Source organism: Erythrolamprus reginae, chromosome 9, assembly GCF_031021105.1.
Source record: "Erythrolamprus reginae isolate rEryReg1 chromosome 9, rEryReg1.hap1, whole genome shotgun sequence".
NCBI lineage: Eukaryota > Metazoa > Chordata > Lepidosauria > Squamata > Dipsadidae > Erythrolamprus > Erythrolamprus reginae.
Genome location: NC_091958.1, coordinates 25,620,339 through 25,640,002, shown reverse-complemented (window position 1 = coordinate 25,640,002; position 19,664 = coordinate 25,620,339). Strand labels below are relative to the sequence as shown.

The window sequence follows — 19,664 nt, the reverse complement described above, 5'->3', positions numbered from 1 at the left end:
ATGAGGTTATGTGATGATGCTTAGTAATGCTAATTGCCTGTTGCCATCATTAAGCAAATTATTGTGGGCCATTGGATGAAGAGTTCACATGATTGCCAATTGTGGCCTCTTGTTATCATACCCATTGATTTTACTGGCCAGAAACCAGCGAAGAAGATTGCAAATGGCAACAGGTGACTGGCATGGGATGCTGCAATGGTCAGATCTCTGAGGACCAGTGTGGTTGTTAACCAAGGACTCCCTGTATCATTTACTAGAAGGCAGTTTTGGGGATAGTCTCAAAGCCATTGACTAACACACTAAGAATCTCCCCCCCCCCTTTATAGGATACCCCTTTGAATTTAATGTCTAAACAAAATTCCGAACCTCAGACGTTGTGTTTTAGGCAGAGTCATGCTGAGTGATTCTGTGATATGGAGCTCTTTTGTAAGATAACCTAAATAATGCACATGTGTTCCTTTTAAATCACAAGAATAAAAATTTGTGCTTATTCCTAAGGCAATTTTAATTGCTTTCTATTTATCTTTCTTTTTAGCTGCTCAGTTTATTAAACAGAAGCTTCCTGATCTTCTGCGCTCATATATTGACGCAGACGTCAGTGGCAATCAAGAAGGTGGCTTCCAGGATATTGCAATAGAAGTTTTGCACCTCCTTCTTTCCCATCTTCTTTTTGGGCAGAAGGGAGCCTTTGGGGTTGGACAGGAACAAATTGAGGCTTTCCTCAAAACGTTGCGCAGAGGTAAGTTATACCCATCATGTGTCTCTTTGAAGCTTACTTTTAAACGACCTTGCAGGAAGTAAATTAGGTGGAGTTGAGATGGCATGATTGCACTTGTTGATGCCCTCAACTGGGGATAGAGGAAGCAGTGGGTCCATGTTGGTCTGTCTTGATATCTCAGTGGCTTCTGATTCAGTCACATTATTGTCAGCCCTACAAGATACACAAGATCAAGACAAAAATGGCATGTGGGCTTAAGACTTTTTAAAATAAAATGGTAATAGAACATTGCACATCTCAATATGCTTCCCTGTTTTAATCTTCTTATGAATTGGGAGGTTATGGCGGCCCCTCCAAGTTGTTTGCATACATCACTGTGTCTTGTGATGGAGCCTTTTTTATTTGATCACTTCTTTGGGAGTGGATCACTCTCAGTCCTTCAAGGTCCTACTTTATCTCATCTCAGAATTCTTCTGGACTGGATCCGGGGATTAGGAGTGGGAGACACAAGGCTGGTAGTTTTCCTTTTTCCAGTGTTAGCTTAGTGGAGGCACTGAAGCTCTGCCCCTTTGCCCACAGGCTATGAGGTGGGGGAGAACAGGCCAGTCTGACCCTGACAAAACTGACTGGTTGTGGGCTTTGAGCCCCCCTCCCCCCAAAGTTTCATCTTTAGCTCTGAATGGGGTTGCCCTCCCCCAATCAGCAGGTGCACAAGATGTGAGTCTTCTGGGACTTATTGCTCCTAATCTAAAAGCAGCGGTCCAAGAAAACCTTTGCATAAGTTGTATCCATTGTTGTCTGAGGGGGCTACTCAACGTAAATACAGTCACATTTCAGTTGGATTACTATAATGTGTTCTATATGGCAGGGGTCTCCAACCTTGGCAACTTTACCGCTTGTGGACTTCAACTCCCAGAATTCTTCAGCCACCATGGTTGGGAGTTCTGGAAGTCTGCAAATCTTGAAATTCCAAGTCGGAGACCCTTGCTGTAGGGAACTGCTCTTGCATTTGAAACTTGCAATTGGTTCAGGATGAGCAGTATGAGCACTTTTAAGCATTTTGTGATACAACCAGGTAACCCTCAAACTATTTGACTCAAACTATTTTTTTCATCCCTAGATTTCCCTCAGGAGCGTTGCCCTGTGGTGCTTGCACCACTCCTATACCCTGAAAAACGGGACATTCTAATGGACAGGATCCTGCCTGACTCTGGAGGGATAGCAAAAACCATGATGGAGAGTTCTCTTGCAGACTTCATGCAGGAAGTTGGCTATGGCTTTTGTACAAGGTATGTAGGTGTTTTTCAGAATGAAAGAAATGTAATTTAAATCTTGGAAGTTACATCATAGAGCATTGTAGTAGAATGCCAAATTTGCACAATATTGATATGCATTGAGTCGGGGCGGTGCAGCAGGTAGAGTGCTGTACTGCAGGTCTCTGAAGTTGACTGTAGATCTGCAGGTCAGTGGTTCAAATCTCATCACCGGCTCAAGATTGGCTCAGCCTTCCATCCTTCCGAGGTGGGTAAAATGAGGACCCGGATTATGGGGGCCACATGCTGGTTCTGTTAAAAAGTGCTATTGCTACCATGTAAGCCACCTTGAGTCTAAGGAGAAGGGCAGCATAAAAACCAAATGAATGGATGAATGAATAAATAAATAAACATAGAATTTAATGTTCCATGTAGAATATCCATGTGATCGTTCTTTTGTTTAGTAATCTCAGCCTTTGAGATTTGAGGAGCATACCTGGATCTTTCCCACCCAAGCCGAGAAGCAACTGATTGCTCTCTTTTCAAGTAGTTATTTAACCACTGCTCTGTGCTATATAAATCTTAGAAGGTTGCTCCAGTTGTCTGTCATTCCCCCAATCTGATTGCGGGTTTCATACTGGAGCACAGTGTTTACCAAAAAAGACAGTTCTTAAAATGTTGCATCAGAAGTCCCCAGGAGATTGCAGAGTGAGGTGTCTGAAGCTCTAACTGTATGTAAACAGACCGTGCCTTATCCCAACACTCACATTAAGGCGGGACTATCTCTGGACACACAAAGTCTTGAGTAACTGATAAATTTTTGGGAAGGACCTCTCTTTGGGAAGATATTCAAGTTACTTAGTTACTCATTCATCTCAGGTTTGGACCTAAAGTCATTTTAAGTCCACCCAGAATTATAAACTATTCAAAAGGCCTGGTGAGAGCATTTCAGACCTTTTGAGGCTTACAGGAGAGAAAGCCTGCTTTGGGTATCTGTCACTCGTATATCAGCATATAAGGACAACTTATTAAACAACCCATAGGCTCAGGCGAGAATCTTGAAGGAGAGCTTTTCTTTCAGGTGTCGTAGCATAGTTTTGGAGAAGAATTAACAGAGCCAGAGGTAAAAAGAGAGATCAGGCTAGAATCGCTACCTAGCCACAAATGAACTGCAGAGGTACTTAGGTACTCATTACTATTTTGTTCTGGACCAAGTGATGAATACTGAGGAAACCACATGACTTACAATACCACATGACCCTTTATTTCTGCCGGAAGGAATAGTGAGTCATGAGGCAACTGATGCTAGCAAATCATCTTCTACAATATCCTTTCTGTCAACGACTACTTCAGCTTCAACCACAACAACACACGAGCACACAACAGATACAAATCTAAAGTAAACCACTCTAAACTTGACTGCAGAAAATACGACTTTAGTAACCGAGTAGTTGATGCATGGAATTCACTACCAGACTCTAGTATCATCACCTAACCCCCAAAACTTTACCCTTTGACTATCCACTGTTGACTTCTCCTGATTCCTTAGAGGTCAGTAAGGGTCGCGCATAATTGCACCAGCGTGCCTTCCGTCCCCTGTCCTAATGTTTCTCTTTTACTAGTATCATGTATATAATTATTATTATATCTTTATATACCACCAATACATACTTGACAAAACAAACAAACAAACAAACAAATAAAATAAATGTAAGATTAGGTTCTTGGACACTTTTACATAGCTTGTCTACATTATAATCTTCTGGCATTAAGTGAAAACCACCTATTTATTTTCAAATAATTTTAGAATGATTTTTATTTCTGAGATCTTCACATTACTATGCATTTGTCGCTTTTATAGGCCCTCATTGTTGTCTTAAGAGTTATTTAATATGTATGAAGAGAGCTTCATTAATTGGGCAATGTAATATTTTTTAATAAAACAAACATTATGTTTCATACTTAGCGTGGAAGAATGTCGCAGTATCATCACACAGTTTGGTGTTGGGGAGGTTACAGCTTCTCAGGTTGCCAGGGTTTTGGGAATGATGGCTCGGACACACTCTGGATTGACAGATGGCATTCCATTACAGGTAAAAAATTCTAAAAGGGGCTTTAGCACTGTCAAAAACAGGTTTTTTGCTGGAAAACACACTGCTTCTTTGATAGCACAATCTGTAATGGTCACTGTTGAAAGTCCACACTGGACATTTATCAGAAGTCCAACTAGTGAGGTTGCTCCTTGTATTGTCTAATCATTGCCTTTTTTCTGGGTAGGTGAGCATACCATTGAACAAATTCTAAACTCTGGTCATCTGCCTTTTATTTTCTATCTATTGAATCCAGGAGTGTCCTTGAAAATAAGAATGATTCGGGTGTCTTTCTGGTTCTGTTTTTCATTGTTAAAAATGAAAAGGGATACAATAGTCTTCACTTAGTGGCAATTTGCAGTTACAACAGTGAGGAAAAAGAAACTTTATAACCCAATCCTTGCATATAGAAACTTTACAGGTCTGTAAAGCAAAGGAAAGTTTAAGCAGGATCAAAAACAAAACCACGATTTAACTTAGTGATGGCTTTGTTTAATAACCAAGTTGCCGCTAAATAAGGACTGCCTATATTTAAGAAATAGGGCTAGGGGTCTTGGTAGGCACGAAGTAAAGTGTCCCTGGGTATGAGTCTTACATTATTAGCAGTAATATTCCTCTATTACTAGGTGAAATAAATGGTTAGAATTTTAATTGACTTGAAAGTGAGCGAGTAGGGAGCTGACATTTTCTTTTTGAACACAGCCCATTAAAATTATCTGCAGTTTGTGCTTTCAACACTTGATTATTTAAATCTGTCTTGTAGACATACAGCTTGTTGAATCAGTGATTGGAGATCATGCCAGCCCCTTTTTCTGGTTCAGCAGTAGCTGCTGGTGTTTTTAATGCTGCCATTAATGCAGGATAGTTTAGCAATATGAAATAAAAGGCAACTATCCAGGCAGAAGGTGGCGTATTGGGACAGAATAACAATCACGGACAGGGTTAGGTCTACACTGAAATATTCAAGGGTACTTTTGCGTAAAAAGCTTATCAGTAGGCTGAGGAAGACTTAATAAAATGTGTGGCATGATTTGTCAGGATAATAAATGCAAAATTTCAAACAAGAATTAAAAGCGGGTTGCTTTGCTACAAGTTTTTGGCATTCTTTCAAGGCTACCACATGGGACCTGGGAGACTGCATCCATCTGCATGAGTTAAATATTTTATTCATCTCCAGAATACATTTACTCCCTAAAAGTAATATAAACATACATCTACATGTTTAATTTGCAGTCTATTTCTGCTCCTGGAAGTGGAATTTGGAGTGATGGAAGAGATAAAAATGATGGAACACAGACTCATACATGGAATGTTGAAGTTTTGATTGATGTCCTTAAAGAACTGGTATGTTCATAAAATGAAACCCAAAAATGTATTTCTGGAATTAAGAAACTATTACTCATTTAATGACTGGGGTATTACTATTACGGCACAATCTGCAGGGTTTTTTGTCACAATAAATCGCCCCCATGATTCCAGGGAGACCCCACAGGCCAGATCTAAGCATTTCACAAGCCGGATCTGACCCATGGGCCTTGCGTTTGACATGTCCGATATAGGTGAAAGTTAGATCAAAACATGGATCATGGTACTTTTATAAGCAGTCTCTTGATTATTAAAAGCAAGCAAAACACTTCAATTGAAAACAGATTTTTTAAAAATTCTGCATTTCCAATTTATTGAGGGCAATTTAACTGTCTTATAGGAGTTAGTGGAAAGTGTAATTTAAATTCAAAATTCATGATACTTTTGTCAGTACAATGCCTTGAATCTATTACATGTCTCATTATGAAGAAAAGTAATTAGCATAACTAAAGTTAAAAATGCTTTTATTAGTATAATTTAATGTAGCCTATATTTTGCTACTTCTCTTGTTAGCGATTTCCCCCCCATATCTTGTCACCATTCCCATCCTCCATGATTTCTCGTGTATTAGAGAGGAGTTCCAAAGGTACTTTTTCAAGAGGCAACCGTAAACCACTTAGAAAGGGCTGGAAAGCACTGTGAAGCGATATATAAGTGCTATTTCCAACAGCTTATATTTTCAAAGGTTCCTAGCATATGTGTGCACCGTTTGAGCTGAGGAGGTTTTCCCTGGGAAAACATAGTCCTTCTGCAAGCTGGTTAAATGGACTCTCCCGAATGCATAGATCTTGTGCCCATAGATATCTGCTTTCATTGCAGCCTCTCTGAAAACGTTGTCATATTGTCCAGAAGCATCTTATCCAGGTCTTCTGCCTGCGTGACCATTAATGTCTGAGATGTTATTACCCAGATACTCTGAACTGAATCTTGTGCTGCCTTTCAGTGATGAATGTTCTTCATTCATCCCTCCCTTCTGTCTGTTCCCTTCCTTTTGAATAGATTCTGCCCTTCAGTTCTTACATCCCATTCAGGAGTTGCTCCCACAGTAATGGCCTGCTAAGCCAGCCTTTCCTGGTTAAGAACTTGCTGCTGCTTCTCCATGCTGTGTGTATTTGTGTAACAACATGGAGGTTCTGGGCGCCTCTGTATTCTGCAGACTCCTTCCATCCCCATCCCATTTTCAGTGCTTGGGTCTCTGGGCTATTTTCTCTTTCCTCCATAGCTTTCAGATTTGCATGTTGTCTTTCAAACCCATTCTTCCCAATTTTGTGAGATGCAATGCATCTTTTGCCAGGAGTCTGCTACCTTGAAAATGTATCCCATTGTTAAAAACAACAACAACACAGAAACAACCCCCCCCCTCCCAAAGTTTGCAGTGTATGCTTGCTTGTTGCCTTCAAGTATATTTTTTACTCTCCCTGGATCCAGTTCCTTCCTTTTCCTTCTTCCTAGTTCCTTAAGCTTGTGTCTGGCTGAGTCATTTGAATTCTCTAATGGATGAAGAGAATGTGCTAATTCTCAGTGGACATAAAGAATCTTAAAATCTTTTTGTTCATACCGTATGTGTCTCTGAGGGAGGAGGAGCTGCTTTGTTCTGTTGGTAAATTATGCAGCTGGAGAATGCTGCTTCAGTCCCTCTCAATAGGGTGTCTGCAGTCACTGCCTCCCTTTGGTCCAAGGCGGAGGCAGGCATCCTCCTTCCCTGGCAGAGGGGGTGGAGTCTGATTTCTTAATTCCTGAAGCTGCAGTTAGCTGCTTTTCATCTAGGAAACCTAAAATATCATCAGTGGCAAGAGAGAGGAATCTATTCTCAAATCATAGTGAATAATTTTGTGCGGGTCAGATTCCTTCCTTTCACCCAGCATCCTCTTAATTTTTTGTTTTTATCTTCTGGGAGGCTTTTTTGCTATCTGTATCCTTAAATAAATGCTTCCTATGTCCAATCCAAATACGTGTATCCCCTTTATCCCTGATAAATTGGAAGGTAAATTAGTCACTTAATCTGTTGTGTTTGTATGGTGGTAAATCTCACATTTTCTCTACTTTCTAAAATTTATTCTTCGCACTGTGCTATGTTAATCCATGGAAAACTAGGAAATATTGCATATTAAACTATTAATTCTTCCACTACAGAACCCAACCTTAAACTTCAAGGAAGTAACCTATGAGCTGGACCACCCTGGATTTCAAATTCGTGATAGCAAGGGTTTGCAAATTGTAGTCTTTGGAGTTCAACGAGGATTAGGACTGGAGGTCTTTCCAGTTGACCTAATATACAGACCCTGGAAACATGTGGATGGCCAGGTAAATATGCAGCTCTCACGTTTTTTCCCTCCATTTTCATTTTTTTTTCTAATGACCATACCACTGTTTATGAGATTTATTTATTTTTAATTCATGAGTCTTCACTTGGATGTTGTATGATACTGATTTTTTTAAAAATAGCTAATCTTTCAAATGATAAATTTTTAAATGAATTCTTGGGATTATCAGTACATATTAGGATTTTAAAGAATTGGGATTTATAGCAAGCAGCAATCATATCTTTGCTGATCATAGATGTTAACTAAAATTAAACTTAACTTTGAGAGCTGCAAGGAATAAAATATTTGCTTTAGAAACTGAGCTTTAGGCCTATGATACCCCCCCTTTTTAGTAACGCAGTAATGCAGTGTTAAATCAGTTGTGGCAAGAGAATGAATCAATTTTTAAAATTTTGTTCTGAAAGTGAGCAGGAAAAAATAAAAATATTCTAAATGCATAAGAGTGGGGACAAAATGTGAAGGAAAAGATGATTAAGATCCACACATAATGTGGTTAAAGGCCTGAAATGATGATTCTAATGATGTCATTTTTTGCAGCTCTCATTCATTCAGTATTCCCTCATTAACCCAGAGATCTTCTGTTTTGCCGACTATCCCTGTCATAATGTTTCCACGGAGATCTTGAAAGCACCACCTGAGGATGATAATCGAGAAATTGCCACATGGTAAGCAGCGCTGCTTTTCTTAAAATGCACTTGCTTGGCAGGATCATAGTGAGGACACTATCATGAGACCTGTCTGTATGGAAATAATTTTTTGAAGCTCCAAGGACACAGGCAGCTATATGATTGAAGAGGGGCAGTTTGATTAATGCACCAGATAAAAAACCAGGGGATGTTGAATTCTAGTACAATGTTCCCTCGATTTTCGCGGGTTCAAACTTCGTGAATAGCCTATACTACGGTTTTTCAAAAAATATTAAAAAATACTTTGTGGTTTTTTTCCTATACCACGGTTTTTCCCACCCGATGACGTCATATGTCATCGCCAAACTAATAATTTTTGCAAATAAATAACAAAAAAATAATTATTGTTAATAAATAATTATGTTTATAAATATCAGGATCACTAAGTGTACCGCCTTAGGCAAAAAAGCCAGATCAGTGACTTTGGGCCAATCACTCACACTCTACCCAAACCATCATACAGGGTTGCTGTGAGGGAAAAAGGAAGAAATGTTAGGTATGTTTGCTGCCGTGTGTTATTTATAAAAATAATAAAGGTGATATATTAAATAAATTAAATAGTAACATTAGGAGGGGAATAGTTCCAAGCACTGAATGTATTGGCTAGAGTTTATAATCAGTTGCATAATAGTTAAATGGTGAAATATGGGTATGCTTTGGAAGGCCCATAACCGCTCACACAGCTGCATTTTAGACTATTTGAAGTTTCCAAACACTCTTCAAAAGTAGCCCCATGTAGAGAGCATTGCAGTAGTCGAACCTCGGGGTGATGAGGGCATGAGTGACCGTGAGCAAAGACTCCCTGTCCAAATAGGGCTGCAACTGGTGCATTCTCATTGGAAGTATAAATGTAGAAGTATTTAATAGTCACAAGTAAAGCTAAAATCATGTGAATGTGTTCATATATTTCAATTTTGTTTCTTCTTTCTTAGGAAGAGCCTAGATTTGATTGAGTCCCTGTTGCGGTTGGCAGAGGCGGGCCAGTATGAACAAGTCAAACAACTCTTCAGTTTCCCTATCAAGCACTGTCCAGATATGTTGGTCTTGGCTTTGCTACAGATCAACGCTTCTTGGCATACTTTGCGGCATGAACTCATCTCCACACTTATGCCCATTTTCCTTGGCAACCACCCAAATTCTGCTATCATCTTGCATTATGCATGGCACGGACAGGTAAGGGCTTGAAAGGGGAGATTAGGTCCCTTTCTGTCCGAAATATGCTTTTCCACAATGCAAACTGGACTTTCTTGGGGGGGTTTCTGGAAATGTTTTGCTTCTCATTAAAGAAACTTCTTGGGTGAGAAGAAAAACATCTTCAAGGGGGTGGAGGAGTCTCAAGAAAGTCCAGTTGCCTTTTGGAAAAGCACCTTTGGGAGAACGATGACTTGAAGGATTGAGAACCTCCATAGACAGTTCCTTCCTTTCTTTAAGATTGTGGGGTGGAATAAAAGACGGTCATGAGAGTTAGTGCTCTCAAACTTGTCCCTTTACATGAACGTGGCCCTGGGCTGAAATCTGGTTGAAACATCCAAGTCCAGTGGATTATCATAGAAACATAGAAGATTGATGGCAGAAAAAGACCTCATGGTCCATCTAGTCTGCCCTTATACTATTTCCTGTATTTTATCTTAGGATGGATATATGTTTATCCCAGGCATGATTAAATTCAATTACTGTGGATTTACAAACCACTTCTGCTGGAAGTTTGTTCCAAGGATCTACTACTCTTAGTAAAACAATGTTTTCTCACGTTGCTTTTGATCTTTACCCCAACTAACCTCAGATTGTGTCCCCTTGTTCTTGTGGTCACTTTTCTATTAAAAACACTTCTCTCCTGAATCTTATTTAACCCTTTAACATATTTAAATGTTTTGATCATTTCTCCCCTTTCCCTTCTGTCTTCCAGACTAGACAGATTTAGTTCATGAAGTCTTTCCTGATAAGTTTTATGCTTAAGACCTTCAACTATTTTTGTAGCCAGTTTTTGGACCTGTTCAATTTTATCAATATCTTTTTGTAATATTGTATCAATATCTTTTGTTGCCACATATTATAGACCAGCAGGTTTCTTGTCACCAAGGCAACAATTAAATAATATGGGGAATAGACTAACATTTAACTATGTTCTTAGGGTCAGTCCCCCTCAATTCGTCAGCTCATCATGCATGCCATGGCAGAATGGTACATGAGAGGAGAACAATATGACCAAGCAAAATTATCACGTATTCTAGATGTGGCCCAAGACTTGAAGGTGAGTCTAACGTTTGTATTGCTACTGTTTTGGATTATTACTAGATTTGGTGCCAAACATACATTCTGGCCCAGAGGAGAATTTATTGTTTTTTTGTTTTTTTGTGCACCTTCTTTCAAGTTAGTGTTGACTTGAAGTGATTGCCTGGACTAATTAAAGCAAGATTTCAGAATTGGCTCACCATTGCCTGTTTCCTAAGGCAGGGCTAGAACTCATGATCCTCCTGGTTTCTAATTAGGGCCTTAGTCACAATACAACATAAGCAAGCTGGTTTTTATATACCATTTTACAAAAGTTATGTAATGCATAACAGTATAAGATTTTTTTTTAGTCTTGATTACAGTTGTGTGTTAATAATTTTTTGGGAGAGGTCAAGGGGAATCATGCCTTGCCTTTTAAGTTAGCATGTTGCCATATTGCTAAATTGGTGAAGCAATACATATAATCCTTGATTTTCAAATAAAGTTGGGACTGGAACTTGTATCGCTTAAGGTATGCAGTTACTAAGTAAGTTGTACCCAATTTTATGACCCTTTTTGCTGCAGTCATTAAGCAGATCACATAACAATTAAGCAAATCTGACTTCCTTATTTGAAAGTTTGTGAATTGCAATTATGGGACCCTGTGACACTACAACCATCATAAACATAGGTTGATTGGCAAGCACTTGAAGTTTGATCATGTATCCCCAGACCCTGCGACAGTTATCATTTTTAATATTATTTTAACAATACTTAAAAGCAATATAAAAACCATATATCAAAATGACACATGTAGCAGCAGAGAAAAGGAAAAACCACGATTCAAAAAATTTGGGGCATTGAAAGTAAAAAACCTTTGTTAACCTCAAATTTTCTACTTTAGGACCTCTCAAGGGGAAAAATGTGATTCTACACGAGTCCAGAGATAAAATGAAAAACTTGAGAGAAAGGAAAGTTCTTTCTTGGGGGAAAAAAGTTGTTCAGATTTTTTTTTTTTTAAAGGAATTTATATAAACCTCAGATACGGTGAGGCAGGGAATACCCAGTTTTATAATATATTATCATACAGCATAGCTAAGGCATATGGTTCTATTCATTATGCAAAACTTTTAAACAATCCACATTTAAACTATACTAGAACCAAATAATTTTATAAATTTATGAATAGCTCTTATATTCCAAACATCTTTCTAGAATAAATTGGAAATACTTTCAGTAAAACAGTGCTTCAGATTTGGAAAGTAAATACTTAGGTTTAATAAAAGATGATTCTCCTTCGATTTATAGTTGGATAGTATTTTCCTAGAGGCAAATACCAGACAGGAACTGAAATTGATTTTTAAAAAAAAAAAAAAATCCTGGAAGCAGTTAGTGGCAAGCCTTTAAAGTACCAGGAGTTGAGTTTGACTCAAGGGAAACTTCATCTTTCCCTCCATTTGTTCTTGTGTTGCCATTTTATTTTGAAGTGTGTAAAGAGAAAACAAGAAGCACCTTAGACTTCGAACTTGAAACATCTTTAATACCTTTGTAGCACATTTTTGTGTTATATTTTTGAAATTGTACTACAATTGTAAAGGTGATGGGGGGAAATTGGCTGGGATTACCAAACAGCCATATCTCTGCAAAAATCTCAACATTCATTTTGGAGGCAAGTTATTCCACTAATGATTAATTAGCAATTTGTGAGATGGTATTTACAAACACATTACTTTTGTTCTTCCAGTATATTAGCTTTCCAATACAGTGGTACCTCAAGATACGAACCCCTCGTCTTACGAACAACTCGTGATACGAACCCGGGGTTCAGAAAAATTTTGCCTCTTCTTACGAACTTTTTTCGAGTTACGAACCGGCGTTCGGAGACTGCTGGGAAGCCACGCGGCTGTTTTAAAAGGTGACAGCCGGGCGGCGGGGCTTCCCAGAAGCCTCCCAAACGCCGGTTCGTAACTCGAACAAAGTTCGTAAGAAGAGGCAAAATTTTTCTGAACCCCGGGTTCGGTTCGGGAGGTTGCTGGGAAGCCCCCCAGGCCGGCTGCGACCTTTTAAAACAGCCGCGCCGCTTCCCAGCTGTCTCCCGAAGCCGAACGCCAAAGCCGAACTTCTGCGTTCGGCGTTTGGAGACAGCTGGGAAGCCGCGCGGCTGTTTTAAAAGGTCGTAGCCGGCCTGGGGGGCTTCCCAGCACCCCCCCGAAGGGTGCTGGGAAGCCCCCCAGGCCGGCTGTCACCTTTTAAAACAGCCGTGCGGCTTCCCAGCAGTCGCCGAAAGCCGTTTTTTTGCGGGGGGGGTTTTGGTTGCACGGATTAATTGACTTTACATTGTTTCCTATGGGAAACAATGTTTCGTCTTACGAACCTTTCGTCTTACGAACCTCCTCCTTGCACCAATTAAGTTCGTATCATGAGGTATTACTGTATTCAGTATATCCCAATGTTATTGGGCGATCCATCCAGTCATCAAAATACCTACAGTTTCTGGTCCAGTGTGAAGCAGTGGTAAATCTGAACTAGAAGGGATATAGCTATCAGTTGTGATGCTGAAGAGGATGATTGTTTCATGTGAAGACAAAATTAGGGGGACTAGTTTTCTGCTTCTGAGCACCTTTCTGTCTTGAGCAGGCATACCCTTCCTGTAGCCATTTATTTCTTTTCCACACATCCCATGTTCACCCTGCTAATTTTTAGGATTCCCAAGGAACTACCACCTGGGAAGACATGTTGCTTTCTTCCGCCACAAATGCTGTGCGGTGGAAATATATTTGCACTACAGGAAGGCTAGTGGAGAGGTCAGGCTTGCCCTATGGACTACCAGCTTTTTTTCCCCCTTCAGGCATTGTCTATGCTGCTGAATGGTACTCCATTTGCCTTTGTTATTGATCTTGCTGCCCTTGCCTCTCGGCGGGAATACCTCAAACTAGACAAATGGCTCACAGATAAAATTCGGGAACACGGGGTAAGTAGATATTCTTAATTCATTCTGCAAGTTGTTTTCTGATGAAAATCATTGCTTATTTTAAACTGTCCTTCGTGCAAAGTATGCCCTTAAATGTGTTGAACTTTAACTCACCCAATGCTTACCTACTTTATTTATTTATATCTTGATTTTATTATTTTTTATAAATATGAAGTTACTTTTGTGCTTATACAGTTTTTGCACCTCTTCTCTTCCCTAGGAGCCTTTCATCCAAGCTTGTATGACTTTCTTGAAGAGAAGATGTCCCTCTATCTTGGGTGGTCTTGCTCCAGAGAAAGACCAGCCCAAAAGTGCTCAACTGCCACCAGAGACCCTAGCAACAATGCTAGCTTGCCTTCAGGCTTGTGCTGGGTAAGCAAATCATGGTCTCTTTTAAAAGGATGTCTGTTTAGGGGCTAAAGCAAAGAAGGGGAGTTCAGAGTGTGATATTCTGTAGCTCAGCTACAGATCCACTTGGTCAATAAGGTTGAGATAAGAACTTTATGGACAAATAGCAAGTTGAAAAGAGATATGAATTTTAAATATAGAACACATTTATAATTTTCAACATTGTTATATGCAAAATAATATTTGTCTTAAACCAATAAATTATTTTTTTACTTCTATTTATATATCCCATATTGGATCTGTGTTTAAAATTTACACATTACAGGGTCAAAATGGATTCATCATTGTTTCTTGGGTAATTTTCTTGGCAGCAGGATAGAAGTGCATCAAGAGACTTCAGGCTACACAAAGAAGAAAGCAGCAGTAAACTGCTTTCTTCTTTGTGTAGCCTGAAGTCTCCTGATGCACTTCCGTCAAGTACTAATTAGGTGTAACCATGTTTAGTATAAGATTATTTCCCTCCATGTAAAACGGTGACGTGATTGACAAGAAGGGTCTGTGGGCCTTCTCAAGAGGCCACCCTTAGACCCAATAGTGTCAGACAACTTTCATCCGATCTCCAAACTTTGACATTGAAGTTTGTTCCAAATAAGGTTCAGGAGGAAAGTGTTTTAATAGGAAAGTGAACACAAGAACATGGGGGCACAATCTGAGGTTAGTTGGGGGACAGATCAGAGCAACGTGGGAAAATATTATTTTACTGAAAGAGTAGTAGATGCTTGGAACAAACTTCCAGCAGATGTGGTTGGTAAATCCACAGTAACTGAATTTAAACATGCCTGAGATAAACATATATCCATCTGAAGACAAAATACAGGAAATAGTATAAGGGCAGACCATATGGACTATGAGGTCTTTTTCTGCTGTCATTCTTCTATGTCTCTATGTTTATAAGAGGCTATTAATTCAGTGTTAATTAAGATTTAATTATAAAACTATAAGTGCTATGAGTTGTAAATATTATAATATATTATAAATATTACTAAGTTAACTAACTAACTTTTAAGTTTTATATAGTTATTTTCTTTAAGTGTTGAACACCTGGCTGACAATTGAATCCCCAGATATCTTAATTTTTTGTTGTTTGAATATCTAGAACCCCAGTTAGTTCCATTTTTTGCTTTTCTGTCATATTTTTTAGTATCATTTTCATTTTATCTTTATTTATTTTCAATCCAGCCATTTTTCCATATTTTTCAATTTGGTGTAATAGTTTTGGTCCAGAATTAAATGGATCTTCAAGTATAAACGCTAAGTCATCTGCAAATGCTTATAATTTATATTCTTTTCTAATCCTGTAATCTCATTATCCTCCCATATACTCCTATTTAACACTTCTAATGTCAAAATTAATAACAATTGTGATAATGGGAATCTTTATCTCATTCCTTTGGCCCTCCTGCTTGAAGAGCAGATGCTATCTAGGGCCTTTACACAGATTCATATTTCACTCTAATTGTGTCCTCTCTGGGGATCATTTATGCCTTGGTCACCTCCCACTTGGATTACTGCATGGTACTCTATGAGAAGGTGCCCTTGAAGACCATCGAGAAACTTTAATTGGTCCAGAATATAAAGGCACATTATTCTGCTCCCGGGCTTTTGGAGTGAAACCACTGACTAGAACCCACTATTTTCAGCTTTAAATCACACTCTTTATTGAGAAACACAGCATTAGGTAGAAGGCAGTTTGTTAAAAGGTTCAGGGAGTATTTTTTTTCCTCTGTGGCAAAATGATCAGATTCCAGGAAAGGCACCAACTTCGGCCTAATGTCATTCCAGCATAGAAGAGAAAAGTCAGCTCAGCAGTTTTCTAACAGTCATGCAGCATCTGGCAAAGAGTTTTTAGCAAGGCAGAAATCAGGTTTGGGAGGGGGGGGCATTTTCAAACACCCCAACTCTGACACAGCTTCCATGAAGCAACGTTGAAACCCCACCCTGAATTTCCCAAAATCTTTTGCTTTTATACTTGCTGGGAGTGGCATCAAACCTCCAAGAGATAAAGCTGCAAGCTTATTTCCTTTTATCATACAAGTTCTGTTGTCTTCTCGGTAACCTCCTGTGTCTAGCATCTAAGAGTGGGCCATCCACTCTAATGTCTTCTTCATCCTCCGACTGGGACCACTCCTCCATTGGTATATCAGCTCCCTCTGGTGGTTCCTCGGGTTCATCCAGGTCACTTTCTCCCTCACTCTCACTCTGCATGAGCTGGCAACCCCACTGGCCCAGGGCATCCAGAGGGGCCTGGTTCATCCTCCTCAGAATCTGACATGACCAGGGGTGGACAAGGAGCACTCACAATACACATGCTCCTATGTGCCTCATTTTGTGCAAACTGTATTGACTCCCAGTTTCCTTCCAGATTCAGTTCAAAGGTGCTGGTTATCACCATTAAAGCCCTACATAGCACAGACTAAGCTATTTATTGGACTTCCTATCCCCGAAAGGATCTGCCCATCCCGCTACATCAGAGAAGGTAGCAGCTCCAAGTGCCTTCCCTGACATACTGCCATCTGTGGAGACCTAGTAACCCTACCTTTTCCATGGCTGCCACATCTTGTGAAGCACCTTTCCGCTGACCATCCAACAAGTCCGACCCTAGAAGGCCATCAAGGCCCGTCTCTTCTCCCAGGAACTGAGACAGCGTTGAATGCCTAGGCATACTTGTTTGAGGATCCTGGGAGGGTGACTGAGGCATCAGGTTTTTAGTTTTGGTTTTATGATTTTGTAGTTTTGTCATTGTGGCAGCCCAGAATATTGCTCTAAGTTAGGAGGCCATGCAATACTTTTTTTAAAGAAAAAAGGAACCATCAATGCCACCATTCTCTTCCTAGGTACAGGCGTAATCAACATCTCAGTCCCTGGCAACCAAGTCTTTCATCAGCTGTCTTTGAGATTCTTTCGTGTCCATCAGCTTTTGCTTGCTGGGAAGAACTATTAATATATATTGAACTTCTTATCCCTCAGTTATCCAAGATGATATTAGAATACATTGGGAGAAAGAAATCTGAGCTCAAACAAGCCAGTTGTAAGGTAGAGGATTGGCTAGCCTTTCGATCTAACCATGTTTATAGCCAGGACGAAATGTAGCTCTTGGAACAATGCTAAAACAAAACTGACTTTTCTGGTAATTCTCAGTAAAAATAACTTGGTTTCTCCATTAGAAGTATATCGCAAGAGTTGTCAGAAACTATTCTCACCATGGTAGCCAACTGCAGCAATGTAGTGAATAAAACCAGACAGCCACCGCCTGGCGTGATGCCCAAAGGACGCCCCCCCAGTGCTAGCAGCCTGGATGCCATCTCCCCTGTGCAGGTACGTAGCAAGCGTGAGAGAAGCAAGTTTTTTGGCCTTTTGGTTTTTCGGTGTGCAGAATTCAGCCTCATTCAAAAGGAGTTCATCCTGTTTTCTTTGCATGGTGAATGTTACCTTACAGGTTAAGCACAGCCTTTGAACCTGATTGGCCCTTTACAGCTTCTCAGGCCAAGCATCAGTGCTAGATTGTAAGGGCTTGTGATAATGGGGCTCTTTGGCTCTCAGCTGAACTGCTCTTTGAAAAAGCAAGGAACAACTCTAGGACTGCACTCACAGGTAGATTTCTGTGCCCTTTCATTATTTATTTTCTAAATACTGTATTTGGCTCTGTTCTACTGATTAAAAGAAAGAAAGGGAAGGAAGGAATCTGGACATACATTTTGAGATAACTGTTTGATGTAGGGCCATGCTGAAGTACTGAACATTATTGGCAGTTGGAAGATAGTTGCCCTGCATGTTAATGTCATGGTTCCAATTAATGGGCCAAATCAATTCAGGACTCTGAGGCTGTGGATTTTCTTAAAGACCCATCTTATTGGATGCATCATATTGGCATGTTCAAATGTGAAACCAACTGCAGCAATGTAGTGAATAAAACCACTCTAAATATTTCCCACGTATTGCTATCATTACCTAACCCCTAGTCTTACTGGTTCATGTTAACCAACCAGGTGGATGGCAAGCTGCTCTCCAGATGTTTTGAGGTCTTGTTGAGACAACCTTGATTCCCACAGGTCTTATTGCTGTGATTTTGTATTTTTGTGTTGTAAGCCGCCCTGAGTCTATGAAGAAGGGCGACCTAGAAATCCAAATAATAAATAAATCTTATTATTTATTTAAATTTTCCCACATCCCGTAGTTCTCTCACCCCCATACCTACGGTGACTAAGAAACAAAGTAAAAGGAATATGGCTTCAGAGAGTTGACAGTTAATTTATAATCTTAAGAGAGCCATCATCACCTTTATTCATGCTTTAATATATGTGTGCTGTCAAATCCAAGTTCACTTTGGCTTATGGCATTCTCCCTCTCCAGATAACTTTGCTGTGTGTGTTTCTCAACCTTTCTGACTACATCTTCTTACTGTGTTTTTATGTCTTGTCTCTTTCTAGTCTCAGAGGATAAGACCTACCGTCAGTCTTGAGGGCCATTCTGTATATCATCTAATTTCCAGTTTTGTAGGCAAAACTCCAGTTGGTTTTTTAGCTTTTCAGAGCTGATTATTGATATTTGGGGAACAAAAAGCCACTCCAGAGGGGCTTTCAGATCTGATCTTCATGATTCTTTTTATGTTGGGAGGAACAGATCCATTCCATGTCAGGATTTGATGCAAAATGTTACTGATTTGGCAGGTGATAAATAAAAATGATAACCAATTTGATACAAATACATAAATAACTGTTTTCTTTTCCTTGATGTTTTATTCTTGTCAGATTGATCCACTTGCTGCTGGGATGGCATCTCTCAGTTTAGGTGGCCCAACGGTTCCTCATACCCAGAGTGTGCCTGGATTTCCTCCAAACTTGAGTTCTGCTTTTAGTACTCCTCAGTCACCAGCAAAAGCATTTCCACCGCTTTCTACACAAAACCAGAACACACCTTTTAGTGGGATTGGTGGGCTTTCTTCGCAGCTACCAGGTATTCTGCTTGAGCCTCCTTTTCAGCCAGATATTAAATACTATGCCTTGCTCCTTTCTCAGTTAAGGGGAAATTATTTTTGTTACATTTTGTTGTCTGTAGCCCAGAAACTCTAAACGTGGCCTTCTGTTCCCAAGAATCAGTTCTTTCTCAGAGGATACTGCTTCCCATTCCCAAAGCCCAAATTTTCTGAGATGGAAGGGAAAAAAGTGGGATTTGCAATAATGCATTTCTGAATAAATGCAAAATAGAAGTAGCTATTTCAGTATGACTAGTGCTATTTCACATGTACACAACGATCACTATCATTGCCTCTGCAATGCCTTTTATATTTTCAGGGTAGTGGAATCCTTGAGCCCTATAATTTGAACACTCCTTTGTACATTGTACATTATATCAAAGAAAATAACAATAACAATAGTACTTAAATTTATATAGTGATCCATGGTACTTTACAGCACTCAGAGCAGTTTACAAATGTTAGCATATTGCCCTCAACAATCTGGGTCCTTGTTTTATTGACCTCGGAAGGATAGAAGGCTGAATTAATCTTGAGCCGGTCAGAATTGAACTGCTGGCTGTGGGCAGAATTTGCCTGCAATACTGCATTCTAACCACTGCACCGCCAGGCCTCTTTGGAATGGACAGTTAAGAAATATGAAATGTAAATTAATAAGTATGAAAT

At 39.6% G+C, this 19,664-nt stretch overlaps 1 protein-coding gene and 1 non-coding gene across 11 annotated transcripts in view; both read left to right on the top strand.

Annotated features, from left to right (window-relative positions):
- Nucleotides 1-19,664, top strand: part of CNOT1 (CCR4-NOT transcription complex subunit 1) — a 103,112-nt gene that overhangs the window by 25,390 nt on the left and 58,058 nt on the right. For 9 of the 10 annotated variants that reach the window (XM_070760596.1, XM_070760591.1, XM_070760599.1 and 6 more), the window contains exons 7-18: nt 536-739; nt 1,839-2,007; nt 3,938-4,064; nt 5,295-5,405; nt 7,560-7,730; nt 8,288-8,415; nt 9,369-9,609; nt 10,568-10,687; nt 13,496-13,618; nt 13,839-13,990; nt 17,191-17,341; nt 18,775-18,979. In XM_070760596.1, coding sequence (XP_070616697.1) covers nt 536-739; nt 1,839-2,007; nt 3,938-4,064; nt 5,295-5,405; nt 7,560-7,730; nt 8,288-8,415; nt 9,369-9,609; nt 10,568-10,687; nt 13,496-13,618; nt 13,839-13,990; nt 17,191-17,341; nt 18,775-18,979 — 1,902 coding nt within the window. The remainder of the gene's footprint in view (nt 1-535; nt 740-1,838; nt 2,008-3,937; nt 4,065-5,294; nt 5,406-7,559; nt 7,731-8,287; nt 8,416-9,368; nt 9,610-10,567; nt 10,688-13,495; nt 13,619-13,838; nt 13,991-17,190; nt 17,342-18,774; nt 18,980-19,664) is intronic. The other variant, XM_070760593.1, reaches the window with a different exon arrangement.
- LOC139172702 (small nucleolar RNA SNORA50) lies at nt 17,466-17,599 on the top strand. The gene has a single exon (XR_011559921.1). It is a non-coding gene; the product is annotated as a small nucleolar RNA SNORA50 (small nucleolar RNA).